This window comes from Peromyscus eremicus, chromosome 1, assembly GCF_949786415.1.
Source record: "Peromyscus eremicus chromosome 1, PerEre_H2_v1, whole genome shotgun sequence".
Taxonomy (NCBI): Eukaryota; Metazoa; Chordata; class Mammalia; order Rodentia; family Cricetidae; genus Peromyscus; species Peromyscus eremicus.
The window spans coordinates 163,214,812-163,233,948 of NC_081416.1; the positions used below are offsets into that span (position 1 = coordinate 163,214,812).

Consider the following 19,137-nt stretch of genomic DNA (forward strand, 5'->3'; position numbering starts at 1 on the left):
CCTTCAGCCTTTTCCTCCTGACTGTGAGCCTGTGACCTCCGACCCCACAGGAGGATTTCTCTTAGCGCTGGCCACCGATGCCCCTTTCTTCCCTTCTGAGCCGTGTCCCCCTGCAGCCCTGCCCTCTGCCATGTCTCTCCTCACCGGGCCTCCTCCTGCTCCCACACCATCCATGGGCCCTCCCTCCTACCTCATGTCACCCCTCGCCCCCAGACCTCTCCCTCACTCCAGCTTCCTGCCCCTAACTTCCTGGCTCCTGTCTTCCTCGTCTTCCCAGGACTGGCCTTGGGCAGCTCCTGCTCTGGCTCCCACTGGACGCCAGGACAAGATTCCCTACTGCCAATGAAAGAAGGCACAGGGAGCCACGCCCACTTCCAAAGTCTCCCCGCCTAGAGTCTCCTGCAAAGCCCTGACCACGCCCCCAGCCCCTCCAGTTAAGCCCCGCCCACACCGGAGCCTCCCACTAAGCCCCACCCATAGCAGTCTCACCTCCTGCAGCCGCAGCACCTCAGCTTCCAGACCCTTGAGCCTCTTCTCGCTTTCCTTGTTCAGGGTAAAGATCTCCTCCCGGGAGCTGCGCGTCTCCTCCACCTCCCGCCACAGCTCCTTCATCTGGGCCTGGGTGGAAGTTCCGGTGCAGGTTAGTGGAGCTGCTGCTTCACAAGAACCCCACCCTTGCTGCCGCTGACTTTGGGCAAGCAGGGCCAGCACAGAGCCCCTTGTCCGTGTGTCCTTGGGTCAATTCTACCCCTTCTCTAGGCCTTAGTCAACCTCTTACAGTGAGCCGGAATAGAAAACAAGTAGCCTGTGGATCTGTGGGCACTGCCTGGGAGTGTGAGGAGAGGCCAACACAAAGCCTTCCTCCACCCACGGGAGCTATGAGGAGCCAGTGAGAAAGAAGGTGGGCTGTGATGGGAAAAGTTATTATTACTATTACATGCCTGACGAAGAGGTTAAACAAGGGATCCTTTCTCTGGGTGCATGAACTGGCCCTTCTGACTGCTACCCCATAAAAATATAACTCAGACACCTGCCAGTTTAAATATCATAGTATGTGCGGGATGGGGGTGGAAAGGCTCAGTGGTAGAGCCCCTGCCTAGAATCCCCCAGTGAGGGGCTGGGGTGTGGCTCAGTGGTAGAGCCCCTGCCTAGAATCCCCCAGTGAGGGGCTGGGGTGTGGCTCAATGATACCCCTGCCTAGAATCCTCCAGTGAGGGGCTGGGGGTGTGGCTCAGTGGTAGAGCCCCTGCCTAGAATCCCCCAGTGAGGGGCTGGGGGTGTGGCTCAGTGGTAGAGCCCCTGCTTAGAATCCTCCAGTGAGGGGCTGGGGGTGTGGCTCAATGATAACCCTGCCTAGCAAAATTATTCAAGGCCCCAGTGGCACTAAATTTATTATGTAATCAAATAATGAACTTAGACTTCAAAGTCTAGCGTCTAAAATGAATGAAATGCAAAGAAGAAAAGGAACGGATACACACCAGAGGCCAGCTTTTGCGAGGCTGCTAGCTAAAGCGGCCTCTGCTGCTGGAGGAGGGCTACCTTGGATGCTGGAGGAGGGGCTACCTTGGGTGCTGGAGGAGGGGCTACCTTGGGTGCTGGAGGAGGGGCTACCTTGGATGCTGGAGGAGGGGCTACCTTGGGTGCTGGAGGAGGGCTACCTTGGATGCTGGAGGAGGGGCTACCTTGGGTGCTGGAGGAGGGGCTACCTTGGATGCTGGGGGAGGGGCTACCTTGGATGCTGGGGGAGGGGCTACCTTGGATGCTGGGGGAGGGGCTACCTTGGATGCTGGAGGATGGCTACCTTGGATGCTGGGGGAGGGGCTACCTTGGATGCTGGGGGAGGGGCTACCTTGGATGCTGGGGGAGGGGCTACCTTGGATCCCCGCCCCTCTACCCAGAGCCCCTCACCTGCATCTTCCTCAGCTGCTTCACTGCCTCCTCCTTGCCCTGCCCAGCAGCCGATGTCTGCGCCTTCAGCTCCTCCAGCTCGGCCTCCAGCTTCTTTCGGGCAGCTACGGCCAGTGCCCTTTGCTTGCGTTCCTCATCCCTCTCCACCTCTGCATCTCTCAGCTGGGGGGGCAGGTGTAGGAGAGGTCATAGGTCATGGCACCCAGATTCCCTCCACTCCCTGGAGGGAGGTGGGGCTTAGAGAAACCACAAAAACTCACAAAACAAAAAAGTTAAAAGGTTCCAAAGCTCCCCTCCCTGAGGCCACATGGGCAGTAAGCACTGGCCAGAGAGCTGCAGTGGAGTTGCTTGCAGCGTGTGCAGGAAGCTCCGGGATCAGCCTTCACACATGCAGGGGTAGGCTTTGCCATGATGCAGTTGCCTGAGTTACCCCCCCCTGCTGTAAACAAGTCCCTATCAACTCAACGGTTTACCAAGCTGGACTTGACTCCTTTCTACGGCAGCTTGATGCCCTTTTTATCAAGGTTAACTAGACGTGTGGTGAATGTAGTTTGAATAATCTCATAGGGAGTGACACTATTGGGAGGTGTGGCTTTGTTGGAGTGGGCGTGGCCTTGTTGGAGGAAGTGTGTCACTGTGGGGGTGGGCTTTGAGGTTTCCTATGCTCAGGATACCACCCAGTGTCTCAGTCAACTTCCTGTTGCCTGAAAGATGTAGGACTCCCAGATACTTCTCCAGTACCACGTCTGCCTGCAGGCTGCCATGCTCTCTGCCATGATGATAATGGACTGAACCTCTGAAACTGTAAACGAGCCACCCCAATTAAATGCTTTCTTTTATTTATTTTTTGTTGTTGTTGTTTGTTTTTGGAGACAGAGTTTCTCTGTGAAACAGCCCTGGCTGTCCTTGAACTCACAGAGATCTGCCTGTCTCTGCCTCCTAAGTGCTGGGATTAAAGGTGTGCGCCACCACTGCCAGGCCTAAATGTTTTTCTTTATAAGAGTTGACGTAGTCATGGTGTGTCTTCACAGCAATAGAAACCTAACTAAGACAAGAAGTCTATTTAAACTTCCTAAGGAAAAGTCTAGAGACATGCCACTTAGGCTGACAGTGAGGGGCAGGAGGTGGGTGCCTCCCTGATGGATGATGCTTGGGAATGTTGGTATGCTGTGGCACTGCCTCCGGGCAGAACAGATAGATGGTTTTCTGGGTGGAGGTGGACAGCAAGGGGACCCTGGTGGAAATGCTCACAGAGGGGAACTCCCTTTCCACATGCATTCACCAGGGTAGGGCAGGTGTCTGCAGCCACCTGCTGGACAGTACCTGCTTGGCCAGCTGCCTCCGCCTCTCCTCACCAGCATCGTCACGGCCCTGCAGGTCACGCTCATGCTGAGCCTTCAGGGCCTGCACCGTCACCTCCAGACGCAACTTGGCATCCTCTGCAGCGGTCAGCTCATCCTCCAGCTCTGTCACCTGTGTCCGAAGGTCACTGGCTACCTGCTCAGCCACCCGGCGGGCTCGCTCCAGCTCGTGCACCTGGTGGGATGGGGAGTGAGTCTGAGTCCTGGGCCAGGATTAAGATGGTGTTCTGAAGCCGGACGGTGGTGGCGCACACCTTCAATCCCAGCACTCGGGAGGCAGAGCCAGGTGGATCTCTGTGAGGTCCAGGCCAGCCTGGTCTACAGAGCGAGTTCCAGGACAGGCACCAAGACTACACAGAGAAACCCTGTCTGGAAAAACAAAACAAAACAAAACAAAACAAAACCAACAACAAGAAAAGATGGTGTCGTGAGTAGAGTGGGGAAGGCTATGATGGAGAACTGGATGGCAGCTGGTAGGCGGGCCTAAGTGAGCTTGTTCCTTCTTTCATACCGTTTACTAAGCACCTACCAGGTGTCATCTTAAATTATCTAAGACATTTTATGCAAACCTGTATGTGACAGTTGGTTTTAATTGCTGTCATGGTACGATCTAGAATCACCTGGGAAGAAAGTCCCAGCGAGGGGCTGTCTAGATCAGGTTGGGCTGCGATGACTGTGTTGATTGTGTTAATTAACATGAAAAGACCACATGCACTCGGTCTGGGTGCTGGGCTGTATTAAAAAGGGAGGTGCATGCATTCACTCTCTGCTCTTGATTGTGAATGGACCAGTTGCTTCTCAAGTTCCTACCTTGACACCCGCCAGTGATGGACCAGAACCTGGGACTGTGAGCCAAATAAATCCCTCCTCCCTTCACGTTGCTTTTGCTGGGGTTGTCACCAGAGCAGCAGATCAGAAACACAGCTAGGGTCATGTGCACCACACAGATAGAAACCTCCTAATCCAAAACCCCAATTTAAAAAGAAAACCACTTTTTTGGGATGGGGCAATAAAAACCCTAACAGGTATGTCCACATGCAGCACACTGGCATGTGGACTAGCTAGGATGCATTCTGTCACAAAACCATGCCCTAGGGCTACAGAAATGCCTTAACAGGTGAGGGCACCGGCTGCTCCTCCCGGGCCCAGGTGTGCTTCCTGGCACCCACAGGGCGGGTCACACCATTTGCAACTCCAGTACCAGGGCATCCAACGCCCTCTTCTGGACAGTGCGGGCACAGCACGCATGTGGTGCACAGACACACGCAGGCAAAACACTGTACACATAAAATAAACACATTTTAAAAAACACCTTAAAAAACAAAACCGCAAACTTCCTTAAACATGATGAGATTTGCTTTTTGTTTGATTTTTGTCAACTCCACTGTATAGGGAGTGCTAGAGTCTGAACTCTATAGATGACAGTATCCTAAGGTGAGGTCAGGGCGACATGCCTGTCTAAAGTGACAGAGGGAGAAAATACTTCCAGATGTGACTTCATTTCGCAGCCAAACACAGGTGAACAAAAAATGCAAAACCACCTCAAGTGGAGCCAGAAGGCACACAGGAAACCAGGACAGACTTCCTGTTCAGACCCTGTAAGGTCATGGCCCCCCCACCCCCACCCCCCACACTCTGCTCTCTTCAGAAAGCAGCCCCAGCCCCAGCCTTCCCTGACAAGGCTGATAAACTTGCTCTCATGACCTTGAGGCTCTCATGACCTTGAGGCTCTCATGACCTTGGCTCCCTTCCCTGTAGCTACAGCCTCCCCTTACTGCACAGGCCCATGACTGTGCTGGATTTACACGTGTGTGTATATGCACACACACACGTGTCACAGTGTACATGTAAAGGTTGGAGGAGAGCTTGCAGGAGTCAGTTCTCTCCTTCCACCATGTGGGTCCCAGGGATCAAACTGAGGTCAGCAGGCTTGGTGGCAAGCCCCCGTTTCCTCTGAGCCATCTCGCGGGCCCAGGATCCTTGACTTTCATTCCACTATTCACAAAGCCTTATAACAAAGACCAGGTCATGTGGTATGGAATTACCCCTTGTGTGGTTAGCATCCGCTGTCAACTTGACACAGCCTAGCGTCATCAGGGAGAAGGAAGAGCCCTGACCGAGCGATTGCCTGGGTCAGACTTCTCCGTGGGCACATCTGTGTGAGGGGGACTGTTTTGCTTATTAATTGATACAAGTCAGCCCAGTCTACTATGGGCAGCATCCTCCCTAGGCAGGCGGTCCTGTGCTGAGCCTGGTGTGGTGGTGTACGCCTTTAATCCCAGCACTCGGGAGGCAGAGAAACTCTGCCTTGAAAAACCAAAACAGGGGGAAAAAGCAACCAACACCACACACACACACACACACACACACACACACACACACACACGTCACTGTGTAGTAACAGCACATGCCGTTAATCGCAGCACTCGGGAGGCAGAGGCAGGAGGAACTCTGTGAGTTCAAGGCCAGCCTGGTCTATAGAGCAAGTTCCGGACAGCCAGGGCTACACAAAGAAATCCTGTCTTGAAAAACAAATAAACAAAAAGTCACAACAAAGCCATGTGTGTGGAGTGGTGGTGGTGGTGGTAAATGTGTGACAGAGGATTCTGTTCACACCCTGCAAGTGTGTGCAGAATGCCCATTTAGCATTTGGTGAGTGAAGCTCTTGGCTATTATGTGAACACGTCTGTTGTGTGAGCACACATGTGTGTGCTCACAACTCTCCCGTCACTACCACTGTGCCCAGGGCCTGCTTACGTTCTTGCCCACGTCATCCTTGCTGCTCAGCAGCGCCTCCAGCTCGGCCCGCAGAGCGCGGTTCTGCCTCTCCAGCTCCTCCCGGGCCTCCTGCTCCTCCTCCAGGGCCCGAGTCAGGGAGAGAGCCCGGGCCTCTCGCTCCCGGCCTTCAGCCTCCACCCGCTCACGCTCTTCCACGGCCCGCAGCACTGCAGCCTTCTCCTCTGCCAGCAGCTGCAGGAAAAGATGCAGGGGCATGGGCTGACTGAACGGAGGGGAGAGAAGGGAGGAGGAGGGCGAGAAGGCACACTAGAGAGACACAGAGCTAGAATCGGATAGGGACAGACAGAGAGACAGAGACAGAGGGCAGAGCTAGCCAGCTTGCTCGGGGATGCCCGGCAAACAAGGCTGGAATTACAGGCAGACACCACACCCACCCAGCGCTGTCCGCTTTCGTCAGAAGCCCACCTTTTAATCAGCTACAAAGACACATGACCTTCCGTAGCGAAGGATTCAACTGATCATTGTATCAGGCATGAGTCCAGAGCGACTTCACAGCCAGGCTTTGTAAAGACCCAGGCTTGTTATCTGAGCGGCCCTTCCTGAAGGACGCACAGCCTTCGCATACTCAGTCCCCGAGACATGCTGGCCGACCAGGAAGTCTCCTATGGCTGAGAACTGCTTAGAGGTTTTGGCTGAGGAAGCTGACTTGCTGAAGTGGGGCCTTTCGTGTAACGGTAAAGAGGCCCCTGAGGTGCCGCTAGTTCTTCAGTTCATCAGAGCTGATCCCCTGCTGCTCGCAAAAGCAGAATCACAGTCTGTGGGGACTGGAGACTTCCATCTGTAATTGATGGGCTTTGGGAGCCATGGAGACCTCGGCTGGGGCTGGTTGAACGGGACTCTGGCTTCTGCTGTCCACTCGCTTTCCTCCTCCCACAAGCTGCCATGATTCTCTGGCTCACCACGGACCCAGTGTGGCCACGAACCAAACCCTCAAACCCATGAGCCAAAATCACCTCCTCACTTCGTGAGCCAGCTGTCTCCAGCATTTGCTACAGTGACGGAATGCTGACAGGCACACGAGCCTTTGACGCCTGTGATGGTTATTTTAACCCTCAGGCTGTGGAATACTTGATATGATTCCCATTTTCTAGATGGGTAAACTGAGGCTGACATTGGAGCAGCAACATGCAGACAAGTGAAGCACAATGTGGGCACCCTCAGGGGCACAAGGGAGGGTGTTCTGCTATCATTATTCAAACTGGGGCACTCAAGCAATAGGGTCACACTGTGTGACAGGCACAAACCATGACACACAGGGTGGCCTGCTTTACAGATGTTTGGGCAGAGGCAACACCTACTTGGCTATGACACCACTCCTACGCACACTTCAAAACCCCTCTCAAATGTCCCCTTTCCCCCAGCAAGTTTCTCCCTAATATTCAAATGGGTTTCTGGCTCCTCAGGGTGGCCAGCTGGGTAAACTGAGGCACTCACCTGGTCAAACTTACGCTGCTTCTTCTCCAGTGTGCTCAGAAGCTGCTTCTGCTGCCCCAGGTCCACAGTGGCATCGTCCAGCTCCTGCTGCAGCCGCCTCCGAGCTCGCTCCAGCCTCTCTACCGCCTCTGTCTTTTCTGCCAGGCGCTGGGCCAGGGCCTCTGCTTCCCGGGCTGCACGGCGCCGAGCCTCCTCCCCAGCCTCCAGCACCCCAGCCTCTTCCTCCTGGCGTCGCCGCCATTCTGAGAGCTGCAGGGAGGAGAAGGACGTGGGAGTCACAGCTGTGAGTGACTGTGGTGTGGGCTCCGGGCACCCTGTGTCCTGGGTGTAAACTGAGGCCTGGAGATGGGAAGGAGCTGACCACTGGACCCTCCTGCCTCACGGCAGTTGAGACCCTGAGAACTATCGACCCAGATCTTCCAGGGTGTTGTCATCCTCAGCATGACCCAACACTCAGTCCAAATGGGACCTGCCCTTGGACCCCAAAACCAAGGCCGGAGACACAGGCTGAGGAAGAGGAGAAACAATCTGAGGAGTCCACAGGATGGAGAAGAGTCGCATTGGAGGAGGGGGAGGGGGCAATGGAGATGGGTTCTGAAGTACACACAGGAGCCTGCCAGTGGAAGGCTGGCATTTCTTAAGGCTTCTCACACACAGGGTCAGAGTTACTTGAAAGGACTCATAATCTGGCGGGGGGACATATGGGTAGAAGGTAGTCAGAACTTGGCCAGACTCTAAGCCTGGAAGAGCTAAGGTTTGCAGACGTTACTGGGAAATACAGGCAGAGGCTCTGTCCAGGGTCCTGGGGAGCCGCAGCAGGCTGCGAGGAAGGATGAGCCGAAGTTTCCGATGATCCACAAGGCCAGAGTGCGCGTGTGGGTAGGGAAGGCAAGGGTAGGCAGTGGGGACACAGAGTGGCCGGAGAGAGCACCCAGGTCCAGTCTGAGCTGGGACACTGGGCACAATGGTGTAAGGGCCATGGTCCCTGGTGCCGGTCTCACTGCCCACCTGGGCCTGGGCGCTCTGCAGCTCACGACCAGCCCGCTCCCTGGCAACCACTTCCTCTTCCATCTGCTCCCGAAGCCCTGCCGCCTCAGCCTCCAGGGCACGCACACGGGACCCCAAGGCCAGCTTCGCCCTAGTCTCCTCCTGCAGCAGTTCCTGTGGGTGGAAGGGATGGTGGGGGTCAGGTGGAGTCAGCGGCAGGGAGGAGGACGGTGGTGGGGGGACAGAGTCACCTGGGCGTCATGCAGCTGGGACTCTGCACTGCTCAGCTCCTTGCCCAGCCTGATGGCCTTAGACTCAGCCTCGCTCAATGCCGTGGACACGCTCTCAAGTTCAGCCTGTGGAAAGGAGGTAATGAAGCCAAGGTGGTTCAACACGGCGGCCCCGTTGGCACCTCTGTCCCAAATCCCCTCTGTGCACATGGGTGGGAAGCCAGCGACGTAGCCAGAAGCTACTCTAGGGTCTAACACAGTGCTGACGTGGGGTCCTCGTGTTAGGTGTTCCCAGAGGAGAGGAATTTCTAACCCGTGTCTGGGGAAATTGCTCAAGACTGATCCGAAGAAGGAGCCACAGACATGTCACCAAAGGGTGGTGTGGACAGTTAACAGCAGACAGACGAGGGAATACTATTCAGCAATGAAAAGGGATGAGGGAGCTGGGTGTGGTGGCTCAGGTCTTTAATCCCAGCACTCAGGAGGCAGAGGTAGATGGATCTCTGTGTGTCCAAAGTCAGCCGGGTCTACAAAGCGAGTTCCAGGACAGCTAGGGCTACATAGTGAGAGACTCTGTCTCAAAAACTAAAAATACTTGAGTCAAGCTAGACTGGGGTGGAGTCACTTTGTTGTTGTTGTTTTGTTTTGTTGTTTTGTTTTTGGTCTGTCCTTGTTGCCTTATTTAGAGTGTAACTATTCACAGTCCCCCCAGAGTCACATGAACCCCCACCCCTGCCCACCTGGGCTCTCTGCAGCTTCTCGGCAGCCTCAGTCCGAGCCCGCTCTACATCACTGGCACGGCCCTGGACCTCCTGCAGCTGGGACTCCAGGCGCCGCCTCTTCTGCTCACCCTCCTGTCTTGAGGTCTGCAGGCCGCTCAGCTCGGCCCTCAGCTCAGACACCTCGGCCTCCAGGGTTAGCCGAGTCTTCTCCCACACACCTTTGCCCTGTAAGGAGATGGGTGGAGTTGCTGCGGCTCCACCTTAGAGCCTCTGCACACACATCATGATGGCTCACCCCCCAATTCCCTTGGTTTAGTTCAATATTCCTTTTCCACCATGGAACCCATCAATTAAGTAATTAATCAATTAACACTTATGCAAGGCTACATCCCAGAAAGTGGCTAGCCCACTACCTACTCACCCTCCGGGCTTGCTCCAACTGTTCTGCCAGCTCCCCCAGGGCCTGGCCATGCCTCTGCCTCAACTCCTGCATGGCCACCTCATGAGCACGGGCCTCCTCTTCCAAAGTCTTCTTCAGCTCTGTCACCTCCTGCTCCCTCTTCGACCTTTGATGATGGAAGGAGGGAGGAGACAGGAATTCAGAGCAGAGGACTGTGGGGTGTGGCTTCTTTCTCCTTTTCTTCTAAGGATGGGGCCCGTAGTGCTTCCCGTGAGGGTCTGGATGTGAAACCTCCCCCACAGACTCATGTGTCCCAGTGTTCCAGGGACCAGCTGGAGGCGCTGTTCTGAGAGGATGAAGCCCCTTTGGGGCCTGGGGTCCAGCTGGTGCAGGGAGGCTGAGGGTTTCAGCCAGCCTGGCTCCTGCCCACGTCCAGCTGCTGTTCTGTCAAAAGGAGAGTCAGCTCTACTGCAAGCTCCCCCACCCCACGGAAGCCGCTTCCTTGCCACGGGATCATGAGCTAAAGAGAGTCTTAATAAAAAGCTGACAGCCTTGTAGCCAGGCAAGAAGTACAGGTGGGGACAGCCAGACACAGAGGACTCTGGGAGGAAGAAAGGCAGAGTCATCAGAGAGATACCAGGCAGCTGCTGAGCAAGCAGGATGTGTAAAAAATGAGGTAACAAGCCATGAGCCACATGGCAAAGCATAAATAGAAATATGGGTTGATTTAAATGTAAAAGTTAGCTAGTAACAAGCCTGAGCTATCGACTGAGCATTTATAATTCATATTCAGCTTCTGAGTCAGTTATTTGGGACCAGGCAGTAGGGACAGGAAACATCAGTTTATATATCTGTGTAGAGATATACGAAGGGGAATGTGTCATCAAAGGTGAACTCCTATTCACCACTCAGACCACATCCAGAGGGCCACTCTTCAGCAATGCCCTCCCAGAGCCTCTCCTATAGGCTGGCTTAAACCTTCTTTATTTTTATTTATGTGTGTGGGTATGCGCATATGACTGCAGTACCCAAGGAGGCCAGAAAGGAGCATCATATCTCCTGGAGAGGGAGCTACAGGAAGTTGTAAGCCACTATGTGGGTGCTGGGAACTTTACTCAGATCCTCTGTAAGAGCAGCCAGTGGCATCCAGTACTCTTACCACTGAGACATCTCTCCAGCTCCCAGACTTAACTTAAGACTTGGCATTGGGTGTCCTCAACGGTCTGCAGTTCCTTTATGTACCTTTTGTTGAGGCCTGGGTCTAGTTTAACTGGACTCTTAAAACTTCTCTAAGGCTGGGGGTAGCCTGAGGGCAAGGCAAAGGTCTGACTCTTCCATTCATATTGTCAGAGCTGGTACCTGTGTGGGTTGAGTCTCTGTCCAGATGTGCCCCCACCACCACACCCTCCCAGCCCCCCCAGCCCTGCCCCCCCCCACTCCTCACCGCAGCTCCTGCTGGGCATTGGTAGAATCCAGTGTATCCTCTAGCTCCCCACGCAGCGCCTCCAGCTCTTCTCCCAGGTCCCGACGCTGCTTCTCTGCCTTGGCCCTGGCCGTCCGCTCAGCCTCTAGGTCCTCCTGAGCCTCGGCCAGCCCAGCCTGTGCCTCTCGCAGGGACTTGAGCAGCTGGGCACGGGCACTGCCCTCCTCCTCTGCCCTGGGGGTGTGACAAGGACCAGGGAGGGGTTGGCACCCAGGCGGGCAGAGCTGAGGGTGAACTCCAGGGTCTGGGGAGATCAGGTGTGGGTTCAAGTCTTGACTCTGTCATTGGCCGCATGTGATTCCTGTTCCCAAATCCTTTATATTCCTGGGTGTGCAGCAGAATGCTACCCACAGTTCTCCTGGGTGACACTGGCTTTTGCCGTGTGCCCAGCCTTTTACATGGTCTTCTTTGGGGATTTGTTGTTGCTGTTGTTTTCTAGAACAGGATCTTTCTAAGTTGCTTGGACTAGCCTTAAACTCATGGCAATGCTCCTGTCTCAGCCACCCAGGTGCCAGGATGACAAGCATGTACCACCATGCTGGGCCATTTTAACTTTTATAGGTACAAGTGGAGGCCAGAGGTGTCCTCCTCAAATCATTTCTCCACCTTAATTTTTTTTTGTTTGTTTGTTTGTTTTTTTGTTTTTTGGAGACAGGGTTTCTCTGTGTAGCTTTGCGCCTTTCCTGGGACTCACTTGGTAGCCCAGGCTGGCCTCGAACTCACAGAGATCTGCCTGCCTCTGTCTCCCAAGTGCTGGGATTAAAGGCGTGTGCCACCACCGCCCGGCTTAATTTTTTTTTAAGGTTTATTTTTATGTTATGTGAATGAGTGTCTGCCTGCATGTAGGCATGTACACCACCTGTGCAGTGTCCATGGAGGCCAGAAGAGAGAGTTGAATCTCACAGAACTGTAGTTCCAGATGGACAGTTAGCCCTCCATCGGGGTGCTGGGAATTGAATCTGGGTACTGTGCAAGAGGAGCAGTGTTCTTAACCACTAGGAGCTGTCACAGGCTTTCCAATTCACATTTTAACGCCTCTGAAGTGGAGCTGCACTCACAAGCCAAGGTTCCTTGGGAGGCTCACAGGCAATATGGTCAGTGTACTTCAAACAGGCACCACAGCTTGTATGCAGCAGGGGCTCAGTAAGTGTGCACACAGCCATTACACTGGAGGCCCCTCGCACGCTGCGGCCCATCTGGCCCGACTGGAGCAGCGGGAGGAGGACCTGCCTGGGGAAAGTCAGTCACCTGACCAGGGCCGCCTGCAGCTCGTCCTCCTTACGGCCCAGCTGCGCCAGCAGCTCCTCCGCCCGCTGCTTCTGCTCCGCCATCTGCTCCTGCAGCTCAGAGCTCTCCCCGTCCAGCCGCCGCTTCAGCTTCTCCAGTTCCTGGCGGCCTTTCTCCTCCTTCTTCAGCCGGTCTGTGGGCACCAGGCCAGGTCAGACACTGTCCACCTCCTCCCTCTGACCCTCCGCCTGCGGCCGTTCCGCACGCACACAGCCCGGCCTGGCTCCCGGCCGCTCACCCTCCATGTCTGTGATTGTGGCTTCATATTTGAGCCTCAGCTTGTTGAGGCTCTTGACTTTCTCCTCCTCTTCCGCTGCCTGCGAGGAGAACTCGGCCAGGCGCTCCTCCAGAAGCCTCCGCTCCTGGGGACAGAAGAGTCAGGGCCCTTGGCCTCCCTGCCATCTCACCAGCATCCTGCCCTTCCCAGCCCTCCTTCCACCCTTCCTTCCCCTCCATCCTGGGGTCTGGGCCCAGGCCACCTCACGGGTGCTCACCCAGCAGCATTAAGCCACCAGCACACAGAAGGACAAGGGCTGCTCTTATGAACAACCCTCAGGCTGTCCCCAGGGGGCGGCAGACCCTCGCCATCACCCCCCACTGGTTCACTGGGCCAGCATCCCGGCAGGAGCCCATCTGCCGTATCTTGCTCTGGTGTGCCTGTGGTTCCCACCTTGCTCAGCTTGGCATTCTGGTCCTCCAGGAGCAGCAGGTCCTCCTCAAACTTCTTCATCTTGGCCTCTGTGGTCACCTTCTCGAGCTGCAGCTTCTGCCGGGCACCTTCCTCAGCTTCTAAGTGGGTCTCCAGCTCCTGCAGTGGGGGTGGGTGGAGGGGACCCCAGGGGCTGTGGCTCTACACAGGTCCACATCCTGGCTGACACCGGGCAGCATCAAGCCTCTCCTGGTCTTCCCTTTCCATTCACTGGTTTGACAAGCCCTTATTAAGTGCCTAGTGTATGCCAGGCACCATCACAGACCCTGCAGATGGCTAACAATTACCATCCCTGCAGAAAAAGAACTCAAACGTTCCCTCAGCACACACAGGACAGTGGCCTGCCCAGGGTGGGAGTTGGGTGGGGGCTCAAGACAAGGGACACAGAGCCAGGGGACGCAGACTGCATCCTGAGGAGGGACTTGAATAGCTGGATCCAGCAGAACCTGAAGCTGACACACCCTAGCTCCACCTCCATTTAATGAAGTCTATATAGTCTTTGTGCTTCGGACCCTCAGGCTGAGGTTTGGGGTGGACGTGGACGGGGTGCTGGGTCCCCACACCTGTATGTGCTGCTGCAGCCGCTTCTTCTCGCCCTGCAGCTGCCGGCTGCACTCCTCTTCCTCGCCCACTCGTGCCTCCAGCTCAGACACCACCAGCTCCAGCTCCTGCTTCCGGGCGGACAACCGTGCCCGAGTCTCCTCGGCCTCAGAGCACAGCTCCGCTTCTGCACGCAGCTGCTCAGCCAGGCGTGAGCGCTCCTCCTCCAGCTGCAGGTGGTGCATGCCACTTAGGACCCCACTCAGGCTGTCCCCACATCCCCTGACAACCTCCCTTACCTCACACCACCCACCCATCAAGGTCTCTCTGCCCCTCAAGCCCTGCACGCCCCCTCACCTACTCGGCCCTGCCACAGCTCCACCCAAAGACCACTCACCATTCCACCCCTCACCCTCTCCACCTTACTGTTTGCCCCAAAGCGCTGTCCCAAGGCCCCAGCCAACCTTAAACCCCACCCTTGCCTCTCTGAATGCTGTCCATCACACAGGCCCTGCCCTCCAGACCGGCCTCTGACCCTGTCCACCTCCTCCCCATCCCCCTAACCCCCCCCCACCCCCGCCTCCTCACCTTCTTCATTCTACCCTTCATATATTGCCCTGCCCCCAGCCACAGTCCTCACTGGCTTGACCATGCTCTTATGCCCCACACCCCCACTCCCTAGGGCCCATCCTTCACATACTGGCTCTACCCAAAGGACCCGCGCCGCACACCGTGGCCGCACCCACACAGGCCCACCACCGTGGCCAGGCCTCATGCCTCGTGTCACATGACTTGCCCCTCACCTGTGCCACTCGGCTCTGCAGCTCCCCCACTTCGCGAGCGCTCTGCTGCTGCAGCTCCTGGACTTTCTGCAGCTCCTGGGCGCGGGCCTGCAGCACCTCGTCCTGTCTTGTCACCTGCAGCAGGGGCTTCACCTGGGGACAAGCACGGTAGTTCTAAGCAGGGGAGCCCACCCCATGCCCTCAGCCTGTCATCCGTGCTCATGTAAGCGGTACCCGCGAACCTCAGGGTGACCTGGGGGTCCAGCTGTACCTTGGTGGTTTTGAGACAGGCACTCATATGTAAGCCAGGGTGGCTCAGCTCTTTCTTTTCCCCCATGTTTAAGTATTTACTGTGTACATGCTTACACACGAGCGCGTGGAGATCAAAGGACAAGTTGTGGAAGTCAATTCTCTGCTTCCACAGTGTGAGTCCTGGGGACTGAACTCACGTCACCAGCCTTGGCAGCAAGCACCCTTAATCTGCCAAGCCATGTTATCACCCCTCCCCCTTGGTTTTCTGAGACAAGATCTTATGTAGCCCAAGCTAGCATCAAACTCTAAATGTAGCCAAAAGATGATGACGCAGAGCCTCATCGTCATCATGCTGATCAAGCACTTTACCAACTGAGGTACAGCCTCAGCCAAGGCCTCACCCCACCCCCACCACAGTGTCCTACATCAGACTAGCTTAAATCACTTGCCTTCTAAAGAATCCTGGGTAACGGGCAGGCAGATTGGCTCCATTCACAAACGTGGGGACGGACCCTCCCTCCCTCCCCCTGCGCAGGCGTGCTCACCTTGATGAACAGTCTCCACCACTGCCAGTTCCTCAGCTTGAGGTAGGCGGCACAGTTCCTCTGCATCACCCTCAGAGCGCTCTGCTGCTGCTGCCTTCTCTGGAAGGCCCTGCGGGGACACGGACGCAGTGGGAGCTGGCCCCAGAAAGCAGCCACTCTAGCTTTAGTTAGTTCTGAGATGGGTTCTCATGGAGCTCGGGCTAACTTTGAACTTCCAAGGCACCTCTGCCTCCTCAGGGCAGGGATGACGGACAGCCTCCTGCATGCTAGGTGAACCCTGTGCCAACTGAACCCATCACAGCAGAGTTTATGATCATCTTACACATCCTGCTCTTGGCTCTGTCCCAGTCTCAGCCATCCTTCCTTCCCATCAGTCCACCCCCAACACACCGACCCTGTCCTTGGATCCCAGGATCCCTCAGCCTGGGGTTGGGGCACCCCTTCTACTGACTGTTTGTTCTGAGGGAAGGAGAACTGTTCTACATCTGCCTGCATCCTGAGACAGGCCAGGTGCCCTGTCACAGATCCTTACACAGACCAGCCTCTCATTCTCATGCAGGCAGCCTCCGTCAAGACATGTCACCCCTCCAGCTGGGGCCCTGAGCAATTGGTTGAGCCAAACATGTCCTGCTGGGCCCCAGCTTTCCGACTCCTACAGCATGCAGGACCCCAGCTCCCTCTGGCGTTTGGCGGCCTCAGCCCAGCCTTGGTCCACCACACCTGGCGCGGCCTGGCTTCCCTCACCTGCGGGCCAGGTAGCCGCGCGCCGCTGCCTGGAAAGACACTATGATGTCTGTAACTTTCAGGTCCCGCTCCTCCTCCAGCTGCGCCAGGACTCCAGCACGGAAGAAGATCTTGCTTTGGCCAACACGGTATAGGTTGGGGTCTAGCTCCAGCGCCTGGATCTAGGGGGTGAGAGTTAGGGAGGGAGGGAGATGGAGAAAAGGAAATGGTATCAGGGAGGACAATGCGGGAGGTCCCCTCTCCCTCCCCCACCACCTGGATTCCCAGTCCAGTCTACACCGGCCACAGACCCCACTCCAGGCTATGGGCCCCACCCCAACACCAAAGTCCCTGCCCACGTGGTTAGCACCGCCCCCATCTACAGGCTCCGCCCCCAGCAAGAGCACCCCAGCCATAGGCCCCACCTACCCTCCCCAGGCCCCGCCCCCCAAAGAGGCCCTTGTTCCTACATACCATCTTCTCACAGGCCTGCTTGCCATCCATGAAGCCCTTGGGAATGGCGTTTGGGGTGAGGATCTCATAGCTGCAACCGGAGGGGAGGGTGGAGAGGAAGGGGGCCACCCGTCATGAGAGACCATAGGAACAAGACTTGGTAGAGATCAGGAATGCTAACCAAGCACTGGGACATTTTTGAAATCTTGGTTTTGTTTTGTTTTGTTTTGTTTTTTTAAACATAAAAACAGATTGTAGGAATTTTGGTTTTTTGAGACAAGATCTCACTATGTAACCCTGGTTGACCTGGAACTCTCTATGTAGTCCAGGCTGGCCTCAAACTCAAGAGATCTTCCTGTATCTACCTCCCAGGTGCTGGGATTAAAGGTGTGTGTGCCACTATGCCCAGCTTCAATTTTAGTTTTAATATTTATTTGTTTGTTTGTTTATTTGTTTTTTAAGACAGAGTTTCTCTGTGTAGCTCTGGCTGTCCTGGAACTCACTCTGTAGCCCAGGCTGGCCCTGAACTCACAGAGATCCACCTGCCTCTGCACCCCGAGTGCTGGGATTAAAGGCGTGCCCCACCACCGCCCGGCTTCAACTTCAGTTTAAAGTATAGAGGATCATCGCACACTGAAGAGGCCCTAGGTTTGGCTGCACCCAGGCCCCTTCCTGACTCTGCACATTGTCTCCTTCCCTCTCATATACCACAGAAGGGAAACTGAGACTCCGAAACCTGGCCTCAAGCCCCCAAGCTGAGATGGTACTTGAAGGGACTTGATTCCCATCCTGCCCAGCCCCTTGGAGCGCTTTGCTGGCCCGGCTCACCGCTGCCGGAACTCCTGGAAGAGGATTCGGTTGGGGAAGCCCTGACGGCAGATGCGGATACCCTCAAGGACACCGTTACAGCGGAGCTGATCCAGCACCAGACGTGGCTCCAGCTTCCCAGCCTGCAGGGGTGACAGCAGGGTCAGTGGTGGCCACCGGGATGTCACAGTCAGGGCCGTGGCAAGCACTTTACTACTGATCCACACCCCCAGCCTCTCACTGGGGGAACTGTAGGGCGGGGCTTTACCACTGAGCAACACCCTCAGCCCTTTTTACCTTTTATTTGAAACAAGGTGTTAATAAGTTGCCCAGGCTGGCTTTGAACTGGTGCTGTAGGTGAGATTAGCCCTGAACTTAACAATTTTTCTGTCTCCTTGTTCCTAGTGCAGGACTGACAGGCCTGGCCTGTAGTACCTCCTACCTCAGCAGGCTTTTCCATTCCTTATTCTCACCATGCTCCCACCCACCCCTGGGCCTTTGCACAAGCTGGTCTCTGCTTGGAAAACTGCTTAGGCCAGGCAGCTCGGTCCCCTCCCCTCCAGGGAGCCTTCTGTGACTCCCTGGCTAGGTAAAATCCAACGACCCTTCTCACCCCTTCAGATTCACCTGAACACTCACTTTGGGTGGTTAGTTGAGTGGGTGTTTATTCAGCACCCTTTTTGACCTGTCTACCAGCAACTGTGAGAACTGGATGCTTTCCCTGTGACTGTTAGCTCCTCGCAGACACAGGAGCAACTGGAAGAGGCTCACCTCCCTACCGCCATGTCCCCACGTCCTGTCTGCCACAGGAGCAGAGAACCCAGACATGACAGCCACCTGCACCCACCCGAGAGCGCACCAAGCCGATCGGTCCTTTCCTACTCACCCTCTTCTCATGATTGGGGACGATGCAGCGGACGAAACTGGGGTTGGTGTTGCTGAGTGTGGCCATGAGGCGGCTCAGAGATTCCTTGTAGAGCTGCCCCACCGTCCGGAACATTCCACGGCGGGGCCGGCCTCCTGGAGGGCCATCCCCGAGGCTGCTCACCTGCTCCAGCCCCACAATGCCCTCCACTGTGGAGAGACAAAGAGGTGTTCAAAGGGGACCAAGGTCAGCCAGCTACAAATTCATGCCACCCTCCGGCCTCAGCCTCTAGTGGGGGATTCCAGGCTGAAGTCACCACACCCAGCTTCTTAGAATCAGCTTTACGGAGTGGGGCTAGCCAAGGTGGGACGCCTTGCTATGTACAGGACCCAGCATGTCATACATAACATTGCTCCTTGGCCTGGTCGGGGCTGTGCAGTTGACAGGCGGACAGAGGACCAGAACCCAGGGCCAGAACCTGGCAGCAAATCCCCCCGTGTGACGTGCCACTGCTGGCCTTCCCCAAGTTCACCTCTCTCTGGTGCCCCTATGCTCTCAGTCATTTTCAAAACAGCAGATATCATTGATTATGTTCCTACAGCATAAGGAAGAGCTAAGGTTCTGGGTTCAAATCCCTACTCTACCACTTACTGGCTGTGTGACTTGAGCAAGCTACATAACCTCTCTGTGTTTGTTTTCTTCTTCATCTTCCTTTTGTTTTTGTTTCTTTTTGTTTTTCGAGACAGGGTTTCTCCGTGTTGCCCCAGCTGTCCTGGAACTCACTGTGTAGCCCAGGCTGGCCTCGAACTCACAGAGATCCGCCTGCCTCTGACTCCTGAGTGCTGGAACT

General features: G+C 55.7%; 1 protein-coding gene across 1 annotated transcript in view; it reads right to left on the minus strand.

The window, feature by feature from the left end:
* Window positions 1-19,137, minus strand: part of Myh14 (myosin heavy chain 14) — a 61,241-nt gene that overhangs the window by 8,101 nt on the left and 34,003 nt on the right. The window contains exons 17-36 of the mRNA XM_059278196.1: window positions 18,309-18,496; window positions 17,444-17,565; window positions 16,637-16,706; window positions 16,184-16,344; window positions 15,440-15,548; window positions 14,664-14,795; window positions 13,884-14,090; window positions 13,282-13,419; window positions 12,850-12,973; window positions 12,573-12,744; window positions 11,286-11,498; window positions 9,863-10,007; window positions 9,460-9,666; window positions 8,741-8,845; window positions 8,511-8,663; window positions 7,503-7,751; window positions 6,027-6,239; window positions 3,232-3,444; window positions 1,909-2,070; window positions 490-618 (exon numbers count right to left, since the gene is read on the minus strand). Of these exons, the coding sequence (XP_059134179.1) occupies window positions 490-618; window positions 1,909-2,070; window positions 3,232-3,444; window positions 6,027-6,239; window positions 7,503-7,751; window positions 8,511-8,663; window positions 8,741-8,845; window positions 9,460-9,666; window positions 9,863-10,007; window positions 11,286-11,498; window positions 12,573-12,744; window positions 12,850-12,973; window positions 13,282-13,419; window positions 13,884-14,090; window positions 14,664-14,795; window positions 15,440-15,548; window positions 16,184-16,344; window positions 16,637-16,706; window positions 17,444-17,565; window positions 18,309-18,496 (3,212 nt within the window). The remainder of the gene's footprint in view (window positions 1-489; window positions 619-1,908; window positions 2,071-3,231; window positions 3,445-6,026; window positions 6,240-7,502; window positions 7,752-8,510; window positions 8,664-8,740; window positions 8,846-9,459; window positions 9,667-9,862; window positions 10,008-11,285; window positions 11,499-12,572; window positions 12,745-12,849; window positions 12,974-13,281; window positions 13,420-13,883; window positions 14,091-14,663; window positions 14,796-15,439; window positions 15,549-16,183; window positions 16,345-16,636; window positions 16,707-17,443; window positions 17,566-18,308; window positions 18,497-19,137) is intronic.